The 26,815-nt window shown below is 35.3% G+C and overlaps 1 protein-coding gene across 4 annotated transcripts in view; it reads right to left on the bottom strand.

Annotated features, from left to right (window-relative positions):
- HEATR5A (HEAT repeat containing 5A) overlaps positions 1 to 26,815 on the bottom strand; it is a 78,120-nt gene that overhangs the window by 29,195 nt on the left and 22,110 nt on the right. For 3 of the 4 annotated variants that reach the window (XM_040602345.1, XM_040602342.1, XM_040602343.1), the window contains exons 3-17: positions 26,169 to 26,428; positions 24,905 to 25,116; positions 20,339 to 20,447; positions 19,660 to 19,809; positions 19,259 to 19,430; positions 17,187 to 17,347; positions 14,504 to 14,759; positions 13,248 to 13,403; positions 12,254 to 12,504; positions 8,916 to 9,027; positions 7,888 to 8,040; positions 6,510 to 6,609; positions 5,642 to 5,751; positions 1,205 to 1,368; positions 915 to 1,090 (exon numbers count right to left, since the gene is read on the bottom strand). In XM_040602345.1, the coding sequence (XP_040458279.1) occupies positions 915 to 1,090; positions 1,205 to 1,368; positions 5,642 to 5,751; positions 6,510 to 6,609; positions 7,888 to 8,040; positions 8,916 to 9,027; positions 12,254 to 12,504; positions 13,248 to 13,403; positions 14,504 to 14,759; positions 17,187 to 17,347; positions 19,259 to 19,430; positions 19,660 to 19,809; positions 20,339 to 20,447; positions 24,905 to 25,116; positions 26,169 to 26,294 (2,408 nt within the window). In that variant the 5' untranslated portion in view covers positions 26,295 to 26,428. Of the gene's footprint in view, positions 1 to 914; positions 1,091 to 1,204; positions 1,369 to 5,641; positions 5,752 to 6,509; positions 6,610 to 7,887; positions 8,041 to 8,915; positions 9,028 to 12,253; positions 12,505 to 13,247; positions 13,404 to 14,503; positions 14,760 to 17,186; positions 17,348 to 19,258; positions 19,431 to 19,659; positions 19,810 to 20,338; positions 20,448 to 24,904; positions 25,117 to 26,168; positions 26,429 to 26,815 lie in introns of those variants that run through there. The other variant, XM_040602346.1, reaches the window with a different exon arrangement.

Raw genomic sequence — 26,815 nt, forward strand, 5'->3', positions numbered from 1 at the left:
CAGAAGAATGTATCACAAAGTGTATGGCAATTTTATTAGCAGGTATGCTCATATACAAACAGCTGCCTCAGAATTACACTAAATCCTGAGCATTCTCAGCAGTGAAGACATCAAGACTCAGGACTCGCATGCTAAGCACTTCTCCCTCACGAGAAATGACAAAACCATCACTGTCCATAATGATCATGATCTGAGGTCTAACTACAGTTGGCTTTGAAAATATTAAGCTGTTTAATTTTAAAATAATTGCTTTGCTCTAATGCTGCATTCAATAAAATTACCAGCAGCACACAGAATAAGCAACAGCATGCAAAAATATTGAGGAATTTAATGCCTCAACTATGCATGTGCTTCTAAATGTGAAACAAACGAAAATGCCATGTGCACAGTAGGAAGTTACATATACATAAAACCAAGAGAAGTCTCTGATCCCTTTCAAGTATTCTTGTACCTCAAGAGAAATGTGCTGAGACACACACTCTTGTTTCTTACCATCCACTTTTTATAAAGAACAAGGCAGAATAACACTTGAATTTTACTGCAGCTTCCTATTCCTTTTGTCCTTCTTTGGTTCTAAGGCATTTAGTAATTATGCATTAAGCACTATAATAATTGTGTAATATCTCTTAAAATAGCTTCTGTTTTGATCTATTTATTGAAACAAAACATTATTTTTCTTTGTTAACAACATTTATTATAATCACAGTAACCTCTTGCTGGATGTACCTTTTCATTGTAATTTTAAACAGAGTTGAGTACTGTTAGTCTGAATTGTATTACTCAGATGGTTTACAGAATCCACTTAAACAATTCATTATTTTTTCAGATTTGTTTTCTTCTGTGTTCAGTCTCAAAGACTGTGAACATCTCTTTGCATCTCCCAAATTCCCCAGCAGTTATAGTTACTACTTTACCTGTGAGATTCTGCCACATGGGAAAACATAACTCCAAAAAGACGAGTTGCTGCACTGATAACAGACAACACGGGAGGTAGTGGTTTAGGTACTGAATCACCTTTTGCAACTTTCTCATAAACTGAGTAAGGGTCATACTCCAGGCTGCCACCAGCTATGCTGTTACCTAAAAGAAGCTGCAAGAAGGAAAAAAGCGATAGCCATACTTCTGACCAAGTCAAAACCAGCACTGACCCAAATAATTAGAACTGTATGAAAATATAATACCATTAAACTGGATCAAAGAGTACCTGCTCTTCGATAAATCGGTGGTCAGTCTCCTGCAGTAAGGGACCAAGTAAAAGGAGATCGTTCTCATGACAAAGGGGTGGAAGCAAGAATGTAGAGGCATCAATCTGGCTATCTGGGACAGTCAAATCAGCCACTAATTCCTTCAGAACAGCAGAGAAGCTTCCTTCAAATTAAAGGAAAAAAACACTCAACATTTTTGGTTAATTACTTGCCAAAAGCAACTGTGGGAACAAGTTATTTATACTCAAAGAGCAACATCCATCTAACATGTTTCTTAAATCTTTAAATGGTTAACTGCAGAACACTCTTGGTACAGGGGAAACAACAGAGCACCACCTAAGATAACAAGCACATACAGCAATCTAGAAGCTGAACAAAGAGCTCTACCTCTACAGAAGGCATAATGCCATACAGCTGCTATTCCAGTTAAGTTAGTTACATTTACAATTAAAGTACAGGAAAAAAGGCAGTTACAAGCACAGCCATATTTTCTTCTCTTTCCTGAAAATTAATGCTGTGGAATGTATTACGTAACCACACAGGAATACTTGGATTTGGCAAGCAGATGTAATTTTAAATGTCCATAAGTTTGATAAATAACCAAAAGCTGCAGAACGTACTCCCCTATTTCAGGAGTTTGCACTCAAAAAGCAAAGCATGAGGAATTTACTCTAAGTTACATTATGGTAATTTACACTGGTAGTTAAAACTTTCACATATTTTTGTACATAAAATTTCAGGCAAGACTGCACATTATACATAAACAACATTAGGCATTCCGAGTCAGACTATTTCAGGTTATTAAAATAATCCCTGTTGTGAGAAAACATTTCCAGTGCTGAACCACAAGTGATGAGAAAGGTCTGGCTTATCTGGTAAGTTATACTGAAAAACACTGCAGAACTGATCTCGAAGAATGTACAGAGTCTTTATGCAAATATTTCACAAAAAATTACCTCCAGAGCATTAAGATTGCAAAGTCAAGTCTTCATGAACTGGGAAATACCAGCATTAAGCAGGGCTTGACTCCACATATCCAGCTCCTTGCATTCAGTTTTATTAGATGATAACACAATTACCTGTTTGCACTACAGATGCTTATAATTTTTCAACACGCTGAAGTTCCAAAAAGTGGGACAACACAGTTTTCAGCACCTCGTATGGGCACAAGCAGAACTGTTTGTCTAGTTGGAGCTGGTAGCTGCAAACAGCTATTTTATCCTTCCTGGATCTTGAGTTTGTTCTGAGAAAGCTGGCTTCCCCACCTCTATCCCCCCGACTCCTGCCCCCATCAGCTTCTCTCTCTTGCAGGCATCTGTTGCTTTGCCTGCCTCCCTGACTAATTAGCAAATATGTAATTTTTCCCGAAATGCTTAACTCGAACCTAAGTGCAAAAGGTTGGCAGTATCGCATATATTCCAAGATGCACAGGTAGTGTGTGAAAGGGACATAAACTGAGCCTTTAAAAAAACCACAGTAATAAAATCCAACAAGTAGAAACTGCTCTTTTGTTAATCATCATGGATGACAATTTAAAAAAAAAAAAAAAAAAGCCCCTTCCTACGAAAACAACTGTTCAAATAAAATTTAATGGAGACACTCAGCAATTTTTAACCCAATTAACATTTATTTTAGTCCTAGAGACTTGGCCACTCTCAACATGTCAAATAATATTATCCCAATGTAAAGCAGTTAAAAATTTTGAGCCAGACTGCTGTTCCAGCATTCTAGCTATTCATCTTGTCCTATTAAGAAAGTGAATGCTTGTATTCAATTTTATGGTTTAGACAGTAGAACATAACAAGCACAAAAAGCTTAAAAATGAAAAGAACCCTAATGAGTTCTCTGAAAAACACAGTAATTTCAGACCACAGAAAACATCAATAAATCTAATAATCAAAATTCAGCCTACTGAAATTATTTGTGTGAAATTCTTAAATTGGACATTATAATAATAAAATTTTTAGATTATCTCACAGGAAATAAACGTTTTAGCCTCAAAAACATGAGCACATTATAATCCAAAACTAATGACACATGAAAATGTTCACAAATATGAATCATCATCTTAGAAACAGAACCAGCTTTTTCCAGCTTAACAAGTTCACATTTTGGATCAGCTAAATTGCAAAGTCTTAAATGTTCAGAGATGATGGAAGGCAGCAACTAAAACATGTTAAATGTCTTTCACTGATGTTCAATTTAACCTAATACATTCTCCTCCTATGTGTCACTGCTAAAATAACACAAAAAATCAGCTGCTACTCATGTATACTCACACTAAGCCTTCATAAAATTCTGCTCTTTGAGCAGATACTGATTTTCAGCGATAACGGAAAGCAGTAAGAGAAACGTGAGAGACGCAGAAAGAGAGCAGGAAAGGATCAAGCAGAGCCTAAACAAGTCCCAGAAATTCAGGCCTCAGGAATCTAAAGGTTTGAATAGAGGAAGATGCTTGGAGCTATGAACAAAGAACCTATTTTCAACTGTTTATTTTGCTGAGTATTTTGTTTTGTTCCTCTTGTGCTAAAGAAAGCAAGCTTTACACATTATTTGCAAATACTAAAACCTTGAGTTACAACCCCTAGTGTATGTTCCATCACTACTCTTTCTCAAAAAGAAATAACTTGCAGGTTTCTAGCCTCTGGCTCAGTACCTAGATCGAAGAAAATGAAAAGAAAAAATGAAACCATGAACTGGTTTAAGCTTCTCATTCAGTGTGTTGCTCTGAGCTGTGCAAAATGTGCCAGGCTGTGCAACACTCCTAATATTCTTCCTAATAATAAAACTAAAATTCCACAGCAAAAAAAGCATCCTAGGTTCCATAAATATATTCTTTTTCCCATTTTTTTTTTTTTTAAATCCTAGTATATTTGCAAAGAGATACAGTTTCTGCATGGAACTGTCATACTGGAAACAATATGGGAAAAACAGTGTTTCAAGCTTTACCATAAAAAATTGTTTTGGTTTTTTTGTTTGGTTGGTTTTTTGTTGTTGGTTTTTTTTTTTTCATTTTTAAAGTATGCATATTTAGATGCTAAAATATGTAACAGACCTTGAAAATAAGCTCTGGTAATACATGCATTTCCATTCTTCCCCCACTCTCATATTGCTGTATTACAAACAGGCGGATAATTCTGAGGCTACATCTATCAAATTACTGTTTTGATTCTAAACCTATTTACAAAGATTTCAGAGGTGTGATCACATTTATAACAAATCTTTTAAGCTTCTTCTTTATGTATTGGCTCTAGAATGCAGCATCCTCAGCTAGGATGCTCTCTCATGGAAGTCAGGCTTTGCAGGCCACAATGTAAAACACAACGTATTTTTCAGTTATGTTAGACCATACGCAAAAATCCCAAATCCACCAAGAAACCGCCAAACCTACCCACACCCAAATATCTGTATTCTGTAAAACATTGTCCCTGTAACAAAAGAACAAAAGAAATAACTTGCTATAAGGGATAGAGACATCACTTTCAGTCTTTAAGCCCAAGTCAGAAATGATTATACGCTATGCTTCAAGAGTTACACACAGACTTGTAACACAACAACTGCTTTATGGCAAAGGTCAGGAGTTTGTTCTTATGAAGATTCACTTAGCAGTTACCACTAGATGGAGCATACTATTTGAGTAAGGATTCCCTCCATGATACAGAAGATAGAGCCAGTTCAGTGCCTGGCTTGCCCATATTCTCTCTGTCCTGATGAAATACCCTGTACTTCTCTTTACAACTGTCAAAACCACTCCGATTCCTTATTTCAGTCCATACAGTACTCTATGGCAAACAATTTAAAGCAGACAAAGGTATTTAATGTTTTAGCTGAACTGTGAGACCCGTGTACCTACAGTGCATAGTTACTGGATTAGAGGATTAGATTTTAAATATTGCTAGTTATGTTCTGCTACAGGAAAGTAAGTCTTATCCCCACATTTTGTTGCAATTTTACTTTTAAATACAAACTCATTACCCACAATCTGCACAGGATCAGATTACTACATCTGTAATATATAAGTCTACTTGAAGCAATTAAATTACATTTTTTCAATGGACTATATGCAATTGGTTTATACTAAGATTACACCTTTGGGTTTGGGATTCAATGGAAAGCAAAACAGGCATCAAAGAAAGTAAATTCTTCAAATAGCTTCAAATTGCAAGGTTGTCTGCCTTCAAGTTTCAACTAAACATAGTACAAAAATCTGTATTTGTAATAGGAGAGGGGGGAAAAAAAGATGATCATGAACACTAGTTTTTCAAAACCACAGTAGTGAATTCACTACAATTTCATCATATTTAAACAGAAGGAATAACATTTGTTTATTAGAAATGGTGGAACTAACTCTTGCTAGTGGAATATATGTTGAACAAAAACTTAAAACCAAGCCCGTGTTATTTTTAATGCATTTCTCTTTGTAAGGAAATACATACCTTCATAGGTCTTTGGAGGCAATACTGCTAGTAATTCATAAAGTTTATGTCTGTAAACTGTTGATGGTGTTTTTAAAGAATTTCCATATGATTTGTATATTGAAGAAAGCCTTAAAATATAAAAAGCACATCAGAGATGTTAAAGACTTTAAACATTATGCAACACTCTGGTTTAATTTGTACCACTCTACTGAATGCTTCTAAAATCATACATAAGTACAGTTTTGATTTGCATTACCAATAGTAAAAGCAAAACAATGTATTTCACATGTTCTGACAGAGTATCTGTTCTCCATTCCCAATCATTATTTTTATTTAACGCTAGAGAAATAAACAAGGTTTTCTATTTCCTTTGATTGTACCTAAATTTATTACAACTAACCTTTTTATAGATGTATCTCTATAAGTTAAAGAGTTTAGAACTCAAATACATTAAATCACTACATATTCTTAAGGCAAAAGTTTAAAAAGTATAAAATCCTTTCCCGCTTAGTTCTGAATCTAAATATAAAAAATGCCCATGTCTAGAACTTTTTGTCCAAGCATATTCTTGAATTGTTTTTTATTTTATAAAAAACTACCATGCGTAAACACAAATGTGTATGTTTGATTTAAAAAGCAGAATAAAACCACTAACTTAACAAAACCATACAATAATTTCTTCCCTAGCTTTTTTTTACATGATACTGGAATCTGTAAGATACATTATTATGCCAGCTATAGTCTTCAGCTTTACAGCTAAATTCTGTAATTTTCGTGCCTTGAGAGGAAAGTTCTTTAGAAAGTGCACTAAAATTAAATACAAGAAGATTGCTCTGTAGCTTTTCAAAGCCAGAATCTCATTTAACAGTTTTATACCCATACTTACTGCGTCAATAAATCAACAGCACTTGGGAGAGGAGGAAGAAGCCTCTGAACAACTTCATCCGTAAGAAGGCCAGCGCAGTGGGAAACAAAGCTTTTGATAGCTAGAAAAGGAATTGGATTTTAACTTACTTAGTGTGAGAGATCTAGAAGAAAAAAAATCACAATAGTGAAGTAATCACATTATTACCTCACTAATAACCTAGAAGCAGAAGAAAGCATGCAAAAAAATTCTAAAATATTTTCACCAATAATTTAAGAAACTGATAAAAATCTCAAATTAAAGGAGTTGTAATGACAGATACACTGTTTTGGTGTCTCAGCTTGGACATTCATATCTGGACTTTTAATTGCATATATAATGCAAGCATTTTTTGCTTTTTGTTATGAATTGAGTTATGGGATATAACTCAACCTCATAATAATAATAAAAAAAATGGGAGAAGGATGATGATCAGATGATCTGCTGCTCACTCTGCAAGTTTTCTATTTAAATTCAGCTTAATTACTGTACTTTAGGAAACAACTTATATGTGCAGTAGTATTTTTCATTATATTTACAGATGCACCTAGAGAATATACAGATTTCCAAAAGAAAAAAATAAATATTTAAATTGTTTAGGTTACTTAAAAAATGAAATTGCTATGGAATTCCATGCTTTCCAATAAATTTTAATAGTGAGTGAGAGTGATGATCACTATACTAGGGTTCACATATCTGCAATGCAAAGAACCCTTCAGTACTCTAGAGTACATAACTGAAACACATTAAGTGTTTGAAGATCACCAGAGTCATCTCTTGGAAACCCAAATTCATAGTATTTCATGATGAAAAAATGCAACCCACCAGACAGTAGCCAAATACACAGTACTCTTTACTGGCTGAGAATTTCAACTTCCTTACTGCAGTTTTTACTTCAGTCTTCCCACTCTCACAAATGTGTTTGACTGACTCACCAATTCTATTTTGCTTACAGAAAGTTACATGTTAGGAAACAGAACTGCTATTTACCAAATATAATAGACTGTATAAACAACAGAGCACATTCCTGATCTGGGTCTTCATTCATTACTGTGATATGTATGTTAAACAAGAGAAAAGAAGCAACCTTCCTGATATCATTTACTGCTTGGAAACCAGCTGATTAGAAGAAAAAGAGGAAAAACCCTCTTGGGTTATTTTTGTCTGTTTTTTACAAAAATGAAACACATGTATATATTTTTATATATATATGTAGAAGCACGTATGTTGGGGAGTGAATACATCTCTTACCATCCAGTGAAACAAACAATATGCAGGATCCGTGTTCTTTCCAAAGGAAAAAATAAACAAACAGCCCAACTACAAATATGCAGATAAAGACACAGTAAATCCCACTTACCACAGAGAGCACCAGCACGACCTTCCAGTGTTACTTGCCAGGTAAATGAATCTCCTCGTGTCTTCTCTATTTCTAGGTCTTTAGGAGATGATGGAAAGATGCACTTCCACAGTAACAGGATTCGTGGCAGATGGTGCTGGACAACTGCAGGACCTGTAAATGTTGATGGTTGTCACAGCAATGTAAGGATTAATAAAATTAAATTTTCTCTTTGGTCCTTTTTTCTATATTCACAAAATCTTTACAGCTGTGAACAAAACTTTATGCTATTTTCTCAGCCTTCTCATATGTAATTTCTCAATGTCTACTGTCTTGGCACTCCATTTTCATACATAACTACATACTCACTGACACATTTACTAGTGTGTCACCGAGCCAACTATAGTCTCTGTTTTACAAAGTACAGACCCTGTGGATCACCATCATAAAAGAGATGTAATAAGCAACAGTGATATTCAGAAAAGCAAACTTTTGTAATAGGTTAATGCACAAGGTGTGTTTTCCCTAATCTAAGAAAAAACTGGGAGCTGTTGGGCAGAAGTAAGCACTGAAAACATGAATGGTGCCTTAACAATGTGAACAAAACAGATAAAATACATTCTTCAATTAGTAATTTAGTGATCACAGCCAATAATGTGACCACTAATAAATATGAGAAATGCCTGACAAGAGGGAAATAAAAATGATTAGCTCATTTTCTGCTGAGATAGATGTTGAAAAGTATCAGTGTAATTCTTCATGACCACAAAGACTTTTGGTTATATTGACTTTGAAATTTATCTTCTGCATTTAATTAATAACAGGCCCTACTCAGTCACTTTTTCAGACATTGCTCCCAACGAATCAATAGCAAATTTGAAAGAAATTACATTTTTATTTTAGAAAGTTTTTCTAAAGATTCCAAACAATAATTTATTTTTTTAGAATTATTTTGCAGTGGTAAATTAAAAGAAACATTAAAAGAGCTAAAGTCAGAGACAGAACAGAGAACAAAATGTAGTTTAAGAAAAATTGTAGAAAGGTACTACCTAATGTCATGAGGGCAGATATCAACAGCCATCCAGCCTGAGTTCGCTGCAGTGAAATGCGACTGTTTTGAGAAGCAGAACACAACAGATCCTCTGCTACTGTCATGATTACCTTCAAAGTTAAAGAGAAAATCAGAGCATCAGCATCTTAGTAATAACCAGATATTTTTTCATTACTATTTGCTGTGATACTTAATCCTATTTCAGTGTCCCCAAATAGAATGCCATCTTCCCCTCACACTAAGGCAATAAACCGAGGCTCATGAAGATGCAATGACTGACTGCAGTGCTAGTCCTGGAGGGCTTCAATAGTGCTGTGGGGTACTAGGTAGAGTTACTTTGTTACTTTGTTCCCCTTTCTTTTATCAGCAGTAAAACGATAGCTGATAATTCTCATAGGAATACACGCTGCAAGGATCGAAGTGTTCTGATACTCATCTATGCCACTCTATAGAAAAAGGATAGCATGAGACCTGCAATTTAGAGCTCAGAAGAAGTGGTGAGAGGGGTAATGATCTTTTTATCCTTGTTTTAGAGTAAGGTCTATTACTCTCTGACAGTTTTTAAATCAACAAATGGTAAGACTAAACAAACAAGTTAGAATAGTATAGTTAGAATTCCTTCTAGCTTCTCTGCAAAAACTGCACGTGCCTACTATTATGTCCTAAATGCAAGGTGACAATCTGCACGTATTACCGAAGCACAAGGTATATAGAATTTACATGGAGGAACACATACTGTGTCCATGGACAATTACCACAGTACAGCTACAAATGCTAGAAGTATTCTGCAAGTGGTTTGCTTCAGTGACATTTCACATATGCCAAAAAGTATTTCTTATATCTTGCATTATGTCTTGTCACCAAAACAAAATGCTTATAAATTAGTATTACAAGTAAGAAGTGCCATTATCAATAACATCATTAAAAGCCTCAGTATAGACAACATCCTTCTACAATTTTTTTGCATGCTATAATTTATTTGGACAGTATATTCCTTCTAAAATTTATCTACACACTTTAAAATGTCATGAAAGTTTGCACCTGAAAATTTGCTTCATGAAAATTTGAAATCTGTATACTTCAAAACTTCATAAAATACCAAGTCTGAAAATACTAGTTTCCCCAATTCCATAATGCTGCCAGGGAGCTGCAAATTATCTGTTTTATAGGTTCCTGATAGCATTGAAATACCCCATTCTACAATTAAAACAGTATCCTTGTTAAATAATACTACTAAGAATCACTAACAGCTTAGTATACTTAAATTACCTGTTAAACAAACACCCTAGAAAGAATTTCTTTAATGATTTCTGACAACTTTTCTCTCTGCGTACTAGGAGAAATGTCTTATTTTTGAACTGAAGTATAAGCACTAGTACAGAATACTAAATATATACACACCCACTAATTATTTTGTTTTCTTGAATAGGTTCCACCTGCAACTCTAACTGCTTTCTCAGAGAAAAATGCATTAATATAAAACAGCTTCTGTCCAGGTCACTACTGTCTATGTTTAATATTTCCTTTTCAGAACTGCTCTATTTAACACTGGTCTCTTTCAGCTCCTCAGAAGAGCAGCTAGTCTGGAATCTGGCAGCATTCCTAGGAGAGAATGGAAAAGGGCTTTTGTCAGCTCCTCTGTTCTCCCCTCTGCCAGCTCAGTACAGAATACAGTGTTTCTCCCACACTTTTCTGTGACCTCCCATACCTCCTCCTGGCCCTATTTCATCTTACTCTGTTCCTCTAAAAGAAAGCTTTGTAAAGAATTACATTTCTCTGTTAAACAGAAATTTCAGCTCTGCTTAGGTGTGTAGTATTTGAATGGCAATTTTTATCTATATAACTGGGCAAACAATATTAATTCTGTTCTCTCCCTATGGTCTTTCAGTAATAACAAGGAAAAGTTTTTAAAAGCTAAGGCAAATTACTTTTTTTTTTTTTGTTCATTTATAAATTGTTTCATCAGCATTTGGGACTTTGAATGTCAACAACTGTAGTTAGCAATGTCTGTTAAGGAGTGGCATGGAACTGTTAATACTCAACGACATGGAAAGGGTGGGCTAGAATAACTGCAAAGGACATTTTTCCTAGTGTACCAAAACATTCCTTTCATCTTGTAGTGGTATAGTAACAAGAGAAAAACCACAACCCTCATGTAAAACTGCCACTCCTTCTCTAATGTCTGCTGGCTCCAAAACAGGTATTTTCAGAACTGAGAATGTAAGTTTCTACATTATGCAGAGAATTAGCAGGTACTGCTGACAGTGGTGTTGCACTGCAGTTTTCCAGCTATAACTCACTCCATAGATAAAGTTCTCATTGAGATGGAAACAGCTTCTTCTCTTGGTCTGTATTTCTATATCTGCACATCCCTAAAACTTCAGAGCACAGTATATTCTATCTGCTTTAGGGAAGGGGACTGGTACAAGTATCTTAAACTATGTTAATGCAAGAAACTGGTTTCTGTTAAATTCTGTTAAACAAAATGAAAGCATGTATCTGTTGGACTTGACTAAAAATTCTGTTGGACTTGACTAAAAATTCTGTTGGACTTGACTAAAAATTCTGTTGGACTTAGTCAAAGCTTTTCAAGATAATACATAACTGCTGTTATTGGTGTAAGCACTGAGTAAACTGTACACTGGAGAGTCATTGATGGGCCTGGGAAATACTAATTTGACTTCATCTGTGGCTGAATGAGTTTCCTTCCAGGAAACTTATTTCTAACATCGCAACACGCAAAAGACCTGTATGTATACTTGCAATCATTTTTTAAAAAAGAAAGATCTTTTTCCTTTGGCAAAGTCTGATACATTTCAGCTGTATGTACTCCAAACTAGCCCTTTCTCACCATTAACACTGCTGAAATGACAGTTTTCTAATTTAAGTCAAACTGGGCCAGAATTGCAGATGGTCTGATCTTGCTGTAAAGAATTTAGTTTGAAATTCTGGAAATTGTAACTCTACTCAAGAAATATTTTCTCCAGGTAAACCTTTTCTTAGACTGTTCAGTTTAAGTCCTTACAGCTCCACAGAACTGCCCTCTGTCCCAAAACACCGAATTTCTCCCCTAACAAACTTCTACCTTAGAAAAAGGTAGCAGTACGAGTGGTTAATAAAGTCATTAGTGGAATTTCCTGAGAAATTCACAATCCTGACACATGTGAGAAAAACACTTGCTTATCCGAGTTATGGTACGCTTCAAAATCCCCTTCTCGAGGAAAGAAAGTCTCTCATCAGTACACTGCATTATGTGATCATGTCATAAAGAATGCATGCAAATACTACTGCAAAAACAACAAAGAACTGCATATAAGCAAAGTATTCCGACCATACCTTCCCTTTTCCATGTGGAATTCCTAAAGGACAGTATTTTACTGCACCCAGCAAAGCAGCAACAGCAAAACTGTAGCCAGTTATTGCTTCTGGGGAGGTTTTCAATGCACTAAGACGTTCAATGCAACGATCCAACAGTAGGGACACATAGGAGGGCAATGCTACTGCAATACAGCGTAAACACCAAGCTGCTGTTAGTCTAACTGAAATGCTGGGATGAAGAATGACCGAAATTACTGCTTCCAGAACTCCTGAAAAATAAAATGCATAAACACACTTAAGAAATATGGAAGCAGATTGTCAGACAAGCAAAAATGCATACAGAGTACTGGTGAATGTAGCACTACCCAGTCTGTGTACTTCTCTTTAAACAGTACTATTGGTTTTTATTGTGAAGTATTTCTTACAAAATTTAAATACTTAATACTTTTCAAAAAAGTTACGCTGAATGAAAAGTAATGATATGGAGAAAATCTAACACATTACACAGTTATTCACCAACATGCATAGAAAATATCTGTAAGTATTCTCAAGGAAGCAGAAATCCATGCAGTGGAAACAGATGTCTACTTGAACCCATTCAAAAAAAAAAGCAGCTCAATGAAAACAAAGGCAGATGAAGGAACTCAGCTCAATCAAACTGATTTACTATAAACATTATGAAGTATTGGACATCAAATACAACCCTTAATAGAGATAAATTTGATAGTGTTGGTTGGTTTTTTTTCAATTAACATACTAGTACAGGTTGGAGAAGATACACAACTCCCCCTCTTTTTTTTTTTTTTTTAAATTTAGTGGGACAAAATAGAAAAGGATAGAACTAAGAAGGTCCAAGTGAGGAGCCTGCACACCAGAAAAAAAGGTTGCTATAGTCAGTGCTAGACAAAGGATCCCAACGGATTTGAAGAATTGACAGTCTAGCCATCAAAGATCACAGTGAACAAAGGAATATATTTTGTACTCTGTCCACAAAACAATTCAGGGCCTGTACCTGTACTGGAATCTTGCAGTAGCGGTCCTGCTGTAGTTCCTAAGCCCTGGATGAGACTTCCGAGTTCCTGAAGTGCACAAACAAGCACATGTTGACTTGCTGTTACATCTGTTGTACTAATTCTTGTCTCCAGGTTACTGTCACTTATTGCAGCATCTGGTAACACAATATAGGAAAACCCCCATGAAATCATTACCAAAATGAAACAAACATCAGAAAAAGAATTTTGCTGTAGTAAGTTGTTTGTATTACCAAATGAGCTTCTACCGTTACCATTTATATTTACCAAACTGTTTTGCAAAGGTTGGCCTTCACTGAGCCAAGTACATTTCTATTACTCAAATGGATAGTGCAGTAACGTCTGTAAGGGCAGATAAAATGAACACTACCGAACTGCTTATCTTTAAGTGATGGGGAACAGTGACTAGTAAGAAGCATGCTATTCTCAGCCTCACTAGTGACTTAAAAAGGTCATGCTTTGATGTAACTTGCCAGAATGTACTACGTTGCAGGAAAAAAGAAAGGGAAGGAAAGAGTAAATTGTGCAAGAGCAAGCGAGTGAGAAGGTGGGGTGGGGAATGAAGAGGGAGGGAAAAATCTGGAGTTTTTTAAAAGTTCGTCTTTTCAGACACAAATTATTATGTCAGTTTAGGCATCTAACATTTAAATAGGATACAATATGCTGCTGTACACCAGGGGATGACTGGTTATGCCCAACATTCTTTTCCCCTACAAGGATGATGGCGGAAGATCAGTAGCTTTTTTGGGAAGCTGTGTACAAGACTACCATGCAAGAGATCCGTTTTCTCCAGGAGAAATGCTCATTTTGTCAGTTAGGAACGCGTGTTTCTTTTTTGAACCATAAGTAGCGTCAGCTGCTCTGAACAGGAAGGCAGAATCTGTCTAGACATGTATCAACTGCCAATTTAACTTATTTAACAATATCGTCTCTACTTTATTACTGTATATGTTATTTTATTTCTAATTGTTAAAAACAGTATTTGCCAGGGGAAAAAAAATGTTATAAAAGATGTTTCCACTTGTGTGGGTACACACATGCAGAAACACAGACACACACACAAACAAATAACCAGCCAAGTTAAAAACAAAGCAGCCCATCGAAAGCCCCCTACATTATGATGGTAATAAATCAGCACTACATATTCTGTTTCTGCAGTCTCTGGATTAGGAAGTTGGACAATCACTTAAAAAAGGAAAAACAGAGGCCCAAACGGATAATCTTGTTAGACCCATACCCACAACTTTCTTCAGTTTCCAGATGGCCTGACAAATCTCCTTGGCAGCTGCAATTTGAGCTTTTTCCCCAAGAAGGCCTCCTACTGTAGCTCGAAGGATAAAGGAAACACAGCGGCGACAGCCGATAGCATCCATCTGACTCTGAATGGCCTTAGGGTGAGACTGAGACACAAGATCTAGAATATGGGAAAGGAAGGCAGAGAAGTTCCTTTCAAGCCATTGTGCTCCTAATGTAGAGACAAATACCACATATGCCTGAAAGAGATTTGAAAAGAAGCCATATTTTAGAGCAAAATCATCTGGAAAACCACTGCCAACTATCCCACATGTATTTTCTTCTTTTAAAAAAAATCCCTGCACACTGCCACAACTAGAACATCACTTATCTAAGATTACTTATAAATTTACACATTCATAAATCACTTATGTTCTCACTTTCAGGTAGCTGCAAAATTTTTTTGACCTATTTTAATAATTTAAATTACTATCAAAACTGTACTAGCAATATTGCAGCCTGCTTTCACTGTAAATTAATTCAAGCTGCCTGCCCATGTTATTTCACTTCAGAGTGTGAGAAATGGCAGTTTACCCTGCACAGGCACTTGTTATGTAAAACATTGTGTTTGGTCTCACTGAACAACAGCTTCCAGCTATTTAACATTCTGCACATGGAACCCAAATTTAATGTATGAATGCATTTTAAGAACTACTATGTTACAAAACTATAACCCAGAACCCTGAGAGAATTTTGTTATTATAGGCTTTGAATTAGGGAATATTTGCAGCCCCCAAGCACTGCTCTTCATCTCAATTAATTTTAATTGTTTGCCTTGTAATGGAGGTACCATAAAAAGACTACATTTGTCACAACAAAGAGAAAGAATGCAGAGTCACTTTACAAATCTAATCACCACAAGACCATTTATTTTGCCACATAATACACTCCCTTACAAATGCCTTACATGTACATGTGTTGGGTTTTTTTAATGAATAGATGTGCTACCATCAAGAAAAGGGAATACAAAAAATGAGAATGTGCAAATGAACACACAAAATTCCTACAACTACTATCCGTATCAATGAACTTCTATATACACCTCGTACATACTTGTCTCATGTCTAGTATTAACAACAAAATTATTCACATTAAAAGAAGTACTGTAGATGGAGAAATTGTACTGTGAGATTGTGTTAGCACGTAACAGCTCTTAACAAATACTACTTAGGCTTCATAAAGTACCAGCACATTACCCCTGTTTTATGGATTTGAAAACTGAGGAATTTAACAGGATAAATAGACTTGTGAAGAGTCATACGGCTATGGCTATATTTTGAATTACATCTTGAATCTGGCTGTGTCTTGAACAAATATTAATTCTTCTTCCATATGTAAGAAGTCATCTTCAGTGTTAATATCTTTTATAACTGCAAGTGCTTTCTACTCACAAGCACTGAAACACACAATTTCTCAAGTTTTTCTTATAGAAACATTGCACTATTTTGACTGTTCTGATACAGTTAAGAGTGTACCATCTCTCACAGGTACTATTGTGTGAATGCAGAAATGCATGAAAAAGGAGACAACCTCCAAAAAACAGTACAAACAGCCAAAACACTGTAACTACCTGTTCCTGGAAAACTAATAAAATCACCATGCATACAGAACACCCTAGGAGTCTGGCATGCATTTTCCAAGCAAATAGCTGTCAAGGTATTATTGTTCCCCAGTCCTTCTATCTGTCTGCCAGAAGTTAATGTTTCTACCCAGCACAATCTGAGCATAGAAGACAATTTGTGAGCACCTTCTAGCTGTTTCAGTACAAAGTCTGGCTTCTATCAGTCAATCAAGCTAATTTACAGATTTTTTTGCACTGCAGGAGTTGAAATGCACTAAAAAAACTCCCTCACTGGCAAAGGGGATGTATCCAATAGCTGTGGGGACTGTAACATTAAAATAATCACAGCTGACTTATATGCAAATGTTCACCATGACCTTTAGTCTTGATTCACAGGCTTAACATTTGAATATCTAGGTCTTAGCATGTAAATGTTGTTTAAGATAAAATTTACAGGAAGAAGCCAACCTGATATTATCTGAAAAATTTATACTGTTTTAACCAGCATGCACTATATGGTCTGACTTCAGTCCTGCTCAGTTAACAAGACTCTATGCTCTAATTGAGCATCCAGGAACACAGTAAAACAGTTATTTGTTTTTTTTCCACTACATTTTATTTTCCTTATTTTTCATGCACTTACTCCAAACAGAACGACTCTTTCAGAACAGGACTGGGAATGTCCCTGTATAGGAGGAAACTATTTCAAGTTCAAAGAATCCTTGTAACTTCTTTTCATTTTTAGACATAAATTATTAAGTTTTAATTTAAAAAATTTTAGGAAAGTATTTATTTATATCACTTACCTGAAATTTACATCATGTGAAGCTTTGACGAGTAATATATATTTAATTCTGAGAAGTTAAAACTATCAGGTAAACATTAAGCAACATCAGAAATCTTTTTTTTCTTTCTAGCATAACTCAAGACGTAAATCACTATTTTAAAGTACATACATTTTGTCACAGATACAAACCAGAATGAAATAAGAGATATATGGAGAGCAAAACAGTGACTATAGGAATGTTTAGCAATCTCAGAAAATGGTAACTAACGTAATCCAAACCTGGGTGACTCCAACTCTAACATCTCTGCTGACTGAACTGGTCCCTTTCAACATATCACCACTGGCTCGTAGAAATCCACAACTTCCACGCAGAAATCCAGTTCCCAATAGCTCCATCACTTCTTCCAAAGAGATTCTGCGGAAGTTATGCCTGGTGGATGCTAAGAATAGTTGTAAATATTTAGAGGAACAGCTCTGTAAAACTTGTTACATTTTAGAAGAAAAGTTTCCACTCTAATGGTTGTATAAAAAAATATTTGCATGAATTCAGTAGCCCAATCAAATCCAAATACTGTTTGAGCATAATTTCACAACAGAAACAAAAATGTTTTAGGACTCACTGCTCTAGCAAACCACAGGATTTCTCAAGTTCTTCTGCTTCAGCTACCTTTACATAGTTTAGGCCACCACCTAATATATATACATACATACACCCTCTGTCAGTATTTACCATCTAATCTTAAGCTCCCTTTGCAAAAAGGTCAGCGTGGCCTACTCCTACCACCCACAGCTTCATGAAAGCCCTGACTTAACTCATTGCAGCTTACCACCAAAGATAACTCTCTATTCTGAATTCCAGACAAGGTGGATTATCTTTCTGCTATGCTTATCCAGATAAGGGCACAGCTACAGGTTCTCTTAGAAAAAAACGCATCTCACCTTAGTATTAAATTAGCTCCCCAAAGGAATGAAAATAATAGAATATGTTCACGAGCTTCTAGGAAAATTATTTTCCCCTAATTCCTATTCCATTGTTTTATCTCTTGATAGAAAGTTCATTTAAAATACATGCTGGGACATGTGTGTGCAAACTTAGCATGATGACAGCACACTGTGCAAACTAAGTGACCTAAAATTTTCACTACATTTTTTGTTGTCTTCCAAGTGTTGAAATGTGAAAAGGAATGATACAATATGAGATAGTCATGCCCCCCCCCAAATAAAAACCATAATCACAGTATCAGCAGGTTATCAGATACAATGCAGAAACCTCAGGACTATGCACTTCTTCATGTAATGCTCCCTCCACTTCTCCCTAAGCCCCTTCTAGCCCCCAACCAGCTTCTGTCTCACTTAGCTCTAACTTCTTTTTAACTAAAAATAACAAAAAGAAAGTAAAAACAACCAACCAACCAGTTGATAAGCTTCTTATATAAGCTTATCTTAGCAGTTTAGAAATACAACCACACTGCTTACAAAGATCAAAGAAAACTACTGAGTCTATAAAGAGGTCAGAGTATTTCTTTCTTTTTTACTTTACTGGGAAAAGAGAAGTGCCCCTTGTTTTCTGTAACACTGTAACTCTCCAAAAGATTCTTAGAAAGATACTTTATAAATCAAGACTTCACAGACTCCAACACAAATACAGAGCCTCAAGAATTTTGAAAGGCAGTAGGCTGGGCTTAAAGCCATATAGTTTTGTCATCTGTTGCTCATTGCACTGAAGGTCTTTTCTGATGCCATTAAACGCAGAACACTCTGAATCACACTTACCTTGTGTGCTTTTATAAGCTCCTAAGATTGGACTAAAAACGCTCAGTCTGTATGACACCAAAGACTACAGATATTAACTTTGTGCCAGGATACTTCAGTTAGATCAAGTACTGTCTGTCACCAAAAACTATTATATGGTCTGTTGAGTGAACAAAACGGCATGTTCATTCTGATCACATTTGTACTGCTAGACAATCCAGATGTGGCATGGACAGTTGTGGAAAACAGCCTGAAGGTAGCTTAAAGTCTTTAGTTTGACAGAGACACTCTCTTGAGAATCTTAGTGCTTTCTACACTGCTTAAATTAATCGTGCCTTTAAATTCTTGAGGCTACTGATTTCTCTCCATACAGTAACAGTCTTGTAACAGAGAAAATACCGAATTTTTTTCCTTGTATATTACTTCATAAATACATATCTATGCAGGTTAACACAACCAAAATCACAGCACTTCACAAGAAAAATGTTACAGAAAAGACTAAGCCAGAGATTGTACTTCAGGCTTCAAGAGAACTTGAGAATTTCTTATCATCTGACATATTACAGATGAGGAATCTGCAAACAAAATACATACTTTACCTGTTATCTGTTTGGATGTTAGAGCTCTAGCTAATACTGTGCCTAAAAGTTTTGAAACTGCTAATCGTACATCATAATTGGAACCTTCGAAGGACTTAAAACACAAGGTCACAACACTATCCAGATCTGTACTCCACATAAATACTGCTTCATTCTGAAGTTCAAGAAGACACTAGAGAAAAAAAGAGAAATAAAAATATTTTGACGTAGAAAAGCAGAGTTCTCCCTAACAAAATAAGCATGTTGCTTCATACTGAAGTCACTTGAAGTTTTGTTGCCAAGGCAGTATCAAAGAAATAAAGATAAGCAAAAGATGTATTTTCTGCTGTATTCATCATCCATTAAGAAAGAACTGTATTTAGGGAGCTTACTTAATAAAAACAGCAATTAGAACACTTTACCTTTGCAGCAGCACAGCGGACTGCCATAGATCGATCTGTCAAACATGATCGGGCAGCTTTGTAAATATCCCTGTGACAGGGGATAGCAGCAGCTCCTAAACCATTTAATATATTTTGCAAACTAAGCATGATTTCATAACGACCTTGAGACTGAAAAAATGAAAAAGAGAAGTGTTAAGGTTTTGTAACCCTAAACTCCTTGGAAATACAAAATGCCAACTACTGGAGTAGGTAAACAATGGTTTGGGTCTTTTAGACTTTTGGAGATCTGTTTATGCTGAAGTGAGTTAAAGCAGGTAACTTGCTCTATAGGTCTACACGCAAGTGAGAATAGTAATTCTATGTTCTACTGGAAAGTAATCACAAGCAGTTTAGAACTCAAAACAGGAAGTACAAGCTGGAGCAAAATTTTCTCATTAATAAGGTAATCAAATTTTCTAGTTTATCAAGTTCTTTCATGAAATGAGATTGAGAATGGCTATGATTGATCCTTTCATAGTTATAATTCATTAACTCTCTAGTAATTTTTTGAAATCTAGACACTGATTTTTTTCCTATGACTTTCCACAATTTTTTCGTATTTTGGTATCATGCACTTTCTCCTATTCATTGGTTCAGCTATCAACAGTAAACATCCTATTATTTTTCCAATCATTTGTTAAACATGCTGTTCCAATACCTCTGCATTCTTCATTGCTTTAAGCACATTCCCAACGGTGTCAGTAAAACTGTTTCCCAAAATTCTTCCCAATTTTTTGTATAAATAGCCCAAGCATACCACCGCAGCACTAAAACAAAAGCAAATCCAAAGACGCGTGAAAATGGATGCAGTAATAGATGAAAGGGATTAAGATGACTAAGATAATCAATGGGCAAACAACAAAATAACTAAATATAATGTCCCAAAAATGTAAGTGGATTATCAAAAGGAAAAAAAAAAAATGGCCTGTGTGTGGCACACATACTCACACTCTAGGAGAAATGCAGATACAAGGGTTGGGAAGGGAAAGTAACCTGGATAACACAGGAATACAGGGAATACAATCTTCCACTAATTTTACAACAGGAATACAATATTCATATCTAGCTTTAAAATTTAACATTAATCTCTAACTAAGCATGACTTGCATCATGCAGTCTACGGCACTGTGCTATGGCAGATGCTGCTAGAAGTACCCAGGGACAGATTTATTTATAACTCGATGGTCAACAGTAGACTGCAAATGGTCTAGTAATTAAAATGTTGGCATTTATGTATAACAATACATAATAAGGAAACGCTTTGAAGAAAATTAAAGTATAAGCCCATGTCCTTTTCACTGCACACAGATTCTGAATTTAGTTTCCAGGTGAAATACCTGACAACTGGAGTCTCTGCACTCATTAGCATCTAAAAATTGCTAAAGATCGAGCAAAACAAACAAACAAACAAGCAAAAAGAACTAAATAGTTTTCCTTTTAATAATTAATTAACGAAAATATCTTGCTCTGTATTGACAGATCTATAATTAAACCAACTAATTCTATGAATACAAGGAAAAAGGAAATTATATCTTTAATTAGCTTTCAGCTCTTTGGCCAGACTTACTTAAATATGCAGTGACACTGCTCAGCACCCCCTTCAACAAAGCAACATTTTACTCATTTCCCAACCAAATCCATTTCCCATAAAGAATTTTAAAATCTCATATTGAACACATTCTTAATAAGAAAAACGCATTTAATATTAACAGTAATTCCCTAGATGACAAAGCACAGTAAAAAAACCAAAACTGATATTCTTTATCTTTTATCATACCAAAATCCTGTTTTCATTAAAGCAACATTTTTCATTATTGCTTTTATCCAGCTCAGTACACACCAACAGTTTGGTGTGTCTGGGCATAGAATTACAAGTGCACCATCATATTACTAAATTGATCATCTGATGGTCACAGATCCTATCTTTAATTAACTTCAAGATTAAATAATATATATTTCACATCATAATTCAAAGAAGGAATACTTAACAAACATTAAAAAAAAACCCAAACACAAAGCATAACTACCGCTATTACGTCAGGGTATTAACTGCAAACACTCTTCCATGGTTGGCTGTACTGCCATGTGTTTAGATGTTGTATGAAAGAGTCAATCAGCGTTAACAGTGAGTTCTAGCAACAAAGTGGCAGTATTTGTTGATGAGGAACATCTTGTCAGGCAAAGTGAGAGAATCCAGCTACTTCTGCACATCAGTATTGAAGTTTCTATAAAAGTTCAAAGCACAGGACTTCGGAAGCTCTTCTGACTGCCTTCTAGGTCTAGCTATTTTTCTCCCCCACAAATGTTTCTTCACAAGTCCAAACTGTATGAACTCTTGAGTCACTTTATTTGTCAAATCACAAGCAATAGCCAGAAGTTTCCAAGGAAGCCTGTGAATTTATACAAGTTTTGCAGGCAAAAGCCTCTTTGACTGTGTTTTTTCTTCCCTGGCAGCACACCTCCAAACTGCTATACAACTCCATATATAAGATCCATTTAATCTGTTTTCTCTCAAATTTTCCCTTAAAAAATTATACTTGGGAGAAGTATCAACAAAAATGCAGAACTATGATACTTATACGTGTGGTAAAATAGCACTGAGATCAGCTATGAAAGTTTGCTGACCAGCCAAATGCTTTCAAAACGCTTATGGTTTAAAAGCAGTCCTAGCAAATATTCTAAAAACTGTAATTTAAGGGAGTAAGCTGTGTTCACATCATATGACCTGTTTATCTGATACAGCATTTGCATCACAGTCCATCTTAGTAGAAGATAAGCACCTATGATTCTGTTTACAATGTCTGCATAAAACATTTCCATCTTCCACCTATACCAAACAAGAAAAAAGATAATTTATGAGATAAGAGAACAATTCACTAGAAACTTTATTTAAAGGAGTTTCCAGGTGAATCAACATATTGTGAACAATGATGGCAAAGTGTTGCTACCAGACAGCATGGGCATGTATGCTCAGTAAGGACAGATGGCGAACAAGGACACCACTTTAATCAAGATTTTAAAAAAGAAAAATAACAAAAAAGCAGCAGCAGTCTTTCTTCACTGAACACAAAGTATTCCATATACTTGCAGCCAAGAATGAAACATTTTACTCAATGAAGAGTTCTGTAGTTCCACTTATTTTTCTGCAGCCTGTTGTCTCAGTGTCAGTACCATGAGAAATCCCTTTTCCAAACCTTTTTTGAAGTAAACCATATTTTACTGCTACCTTTTTCTCCAATTCATGTCTTTATTTTCTCTCCTCACTACTGCCTACATACCTGTCAGGATTCTGACCACTGTTACCTGTCCCCCCCTAGCTACTTCTCTGCCTTCTGACTCCTGATACCTAACATTTTCCTTACTTACCATTTCTGCCTTACTGCCAATGGCCTGCATCATCCCTCCTCGCTATGCTGACATCATGCCACTTTGTCCAGTATGCCATCTTGCAGATGAAACAAAGAAGACCTGCAGAGTTCAGCCCCCTACTACAACTCACCTATGACATTAATGCATCTCACTGTTCAGGAGCCAGTCGTATAGCAGTCATTTACTCTGCAGGACTAAGCCCCTTTATAGCAAATTTATTCTTAAAACACTACACGAGAGGTCAATTGCAACAAGAAGGAAACAAAAAAAATATTATGGTATTGGAAAATACAGCTGACTCCTTGCAAAAACCTATTTTCAGGAAACTTCACTTTGGGTTGTCAGAAACAGCATTAGCACAAGAAGCAAACGAGAAAGATAAATTCTGCTCTGCTCTGTATCATGTATCATTAATGCACAATGATGTTTTACTATCTCTACCTTTATTTTTAGTTTCCTTCACTATAGTGAAAGATGTGCATTGTTTCAGGAATGAAGGTTATTCATAGAATTTCTGCACCGTAAGATTTGGTTTCACATCCTGCAATAACTGTTCACATGTCTCTGTGTACTTGCCTTTTTTGCTGTTCTTCTCAGCACTGTTACTACCGTTTCTTTGGTTTTCAAACACCTGCCCCCTCATAACTCAATTATTCATCGCTGGTATTCTCTCTGGCCTGATTTTCAATTGCCTCGTTGGAGATCTGTCTTCTACAGTTTTGGTTCCCGATGCAAACATGCAATACCTAATACTACCACATTCTTTGTTTTATTATGTATCCTCTGGTATTTAACTCAGATGCTTCGTATCAGCTAAATATTTTTTTCTTTTATTAATTTGAAGTAAGTTACTTATGAAAAGCTTTCTTCACCTTTTTTTTGTAACAAGCAGTTTGTCCAACTTGCTGCAAAGCATGGTTTATTCAATATGGCAATATGTATTACAAGCTGCTTTTGTCCCCTCACTGAACAAAAACATAAAAGCAGAAACTGGGCTCAGTTTACTCTATTACCTTAAAGCATACCACAGTCATTATGGTTCTGCACAGTAGCAACAAGTTTAGCATTCCTACACTCATAAATGAATCAATTTATCTTTCAAATCACTCAAGACATTTCTTTCCAGTGGATCCAGTAAACACTAGCTATCTAGGTTGGTCAAATTTTGTTCTAACATATGCAATCTACCCCAACTGCCAAGAGCCACCAAATCGCTTCTGTGTTAAACGCTTCAAAAGTAATGTGATTTTAAAGTATCTGAATGTGATTGATTTTATGTTATACTTATGTGAATCATAACAAGAAACTTCTAAATAAAGAAGAAAAATATATTTTCAGCTTATTGAACTTTCAAGGGCAATTTATGTTGTCAAGTACTGAAATTGTTTTTCCCCCCCAACATGTACCTAGAATTCTCATTCAAAACTTTCCAGTAAAGACACAGAAAGGGATATATAAAATGCTACACAAGTACTTAACCACTCATAATTTTACCCTGAAGGCAGCATATAATAAATGATTAAAATAAAATTGTTGTAATACCTAGAGGGAAGAAAGCAATTTGAATTTGCTTTCAGGTTTCAGATGAATTCAGTTTCTCTTTGTAATACGCAAGTCTAAAAATTTTAGAGGTGTAATAAAAAAAATAATTACTTTTTACAGCTAGATACACCCACAATAATGATACTAATCATGGAGGCTCCCAAATTTTGTGTGTCATATGGTAAAAGCTCTACCAGACAACAGGCAGAAATGAGGGAGCACACCTTCTCCAGCATTAACCTCTCACCATGTAAATCTGTCTCTCTTGTTACTACTGGATTTGAAGTTTGGGGTTAAAAAAAACCCAACTTACAGTTTCGTAGGCAGATAACTTGGTGAATCATCTTTACTCCGAATGAGTTCATTGCATTTATCAATTGTTTGGTAAACAGAAAAAGTGTCTCCAGTGCTATAAAGTACAGCTAAATTCTTGGCAACAAGCCGTCTGGTAGGAGGTCCTGGTGAATTGTTTAATAAAGAAGTCAATTGTTCAACCAGTTTCTTCTGGTTTTCCCTTATGTCAGCCTGGAAATAAAATCCATAACCAGTTAAGTTTCAGTTCATTTTAAAAATTAGTTAAAAGACAATTAATGCTAGTTATATTTAATTTTTATTATTAACATTCTGATAATGTGACATTCTTAATTAAAAATGCACATTTTATTGTTCCTTTCCACTTAAAAAAAAGCCATCTCAAATATATGACTATTTTATTAATCTTCTTAAAAAAAACCAAAATCACATTTTTCAGAGCATAATTCTTTCTAGCACCATTTCCAGTGTATCTTCCCTGTGGCATTTGTATAGTTATATCTTACTAAAACAAAACTGCCTTTTTTTCTTCTTTTATGCCTGTTTTAAAATAAAATAATTAATAGAAATATAGTAATTTAAGTAGTAAAAAAGAATGTTAGCAGAATTTCAAGAAGTTGAACATTAGAAAGGTATGAACTTCCATTAAAACAATCATCTATTTTTTAAATCTATTTTAAATGCTCGTTAAAAAATAAAAAAAAAATTAGAAAGAGCCTGGCATTGTATTTTATTTCATATTTTAACACAAATAACTCCTAAACAGCATTATCTAGGTTGGTTTACTGTTACATATCCACATATCCTACTCACTGTACACTAAACACTGAGCCAATTGGAGAGCTGGCTGGAAACAGATCTTTTATCGTTTGATTAGGAAAATAAAAAACAAAGAGAAAGATGTTACGTTCTGGCTTGCTAGAGAACTACCAAATAATTGTGCCATGCTAGGTGGAAGCATGATGGCCATTCTTCATCATGGGGTTGCAAAATCTGGCAGTAATAATCCGAGTTAAAAAAATAAAAGTATTAGACATCCCTTTCACTGGACAAGTGGCTCCGTCACTTGAAGGGCTGTGATCAAATATTTCTAACACTTAAAAAGCTACTGCTAACCCTGAACATACTTTCATTGCATGTATATAAAAGACATGAAGCAAATGAAATGGAATACTGCTCTTGGTTTTCAAGCAAAATGACAAAAAAAAAGACAGAGAAAAATAGCTCTGTAATGTGTTTTTCTTCTCAAGTGTCTTTATACTTACTCTGCTAGTCACTGGTAAAAGTTTTTCCAAGAACTGCAACCATTCAAATATGAACTCTGCTTTTTGAAATTCACCAAGCTGGTTATACGCTTCTTCATTTAGTAGTAAACTGTGAGCTAACTCCATTCCTTGCAATTTTCCTCAAATCTCTCCTCAAATACTGCAGAATACAAAAACCCCAACAAACTACCAGAACGGTGTTACTCAGTCAGGCTTTCTCCCTCATTAATATCTGATGACTGAATCAGAAGTCTGAACACCTAAAAAGAAAAAGAAAAAAGTATTTACTAGAGTGTCAGCAATCATATTATATTCATGCTTGGCTTATTAAAACTAATTTTTCAAAGGAAAACTTAAAATAAATTAAACAAAACCCAGTAGTTTTATTTAGGTGGCTTCAGTAATGCTTAAATGTTTTTGGAAATGAGATCATATGCCAAAGTTAAATATACTTCAGAATATATCAGAGGGGTTCTCACACTATTTTTCCTTCCTCTTGTTTTGCATGAAGTGAGGTTTTCTAGTACCTGATCACACCTATACCTGAAAGTAACGATCAACCAGCCCCAAGCTCAATGACTTTTGCTATCTAGAACTAAGTGCAGCAATGGCAGTAACCTACACCTAACAAACTACTGTTAATTATA

This window comes from Falco naumanni, chromosome 7 (assembly GCF_017639655.2).
Source record: "Falco naumanni isolate bFalNau1 chromosome 7, bFalNau1.pat, whole genome shotgun sequence".
In the NCBI taxonomy this organism is placed as follows: domain Eukaryota; kingdom Metazoa; phylum Chordata; class Aves; order Falconiformes; family Falconidae; genus Falco; species Falco naumanni.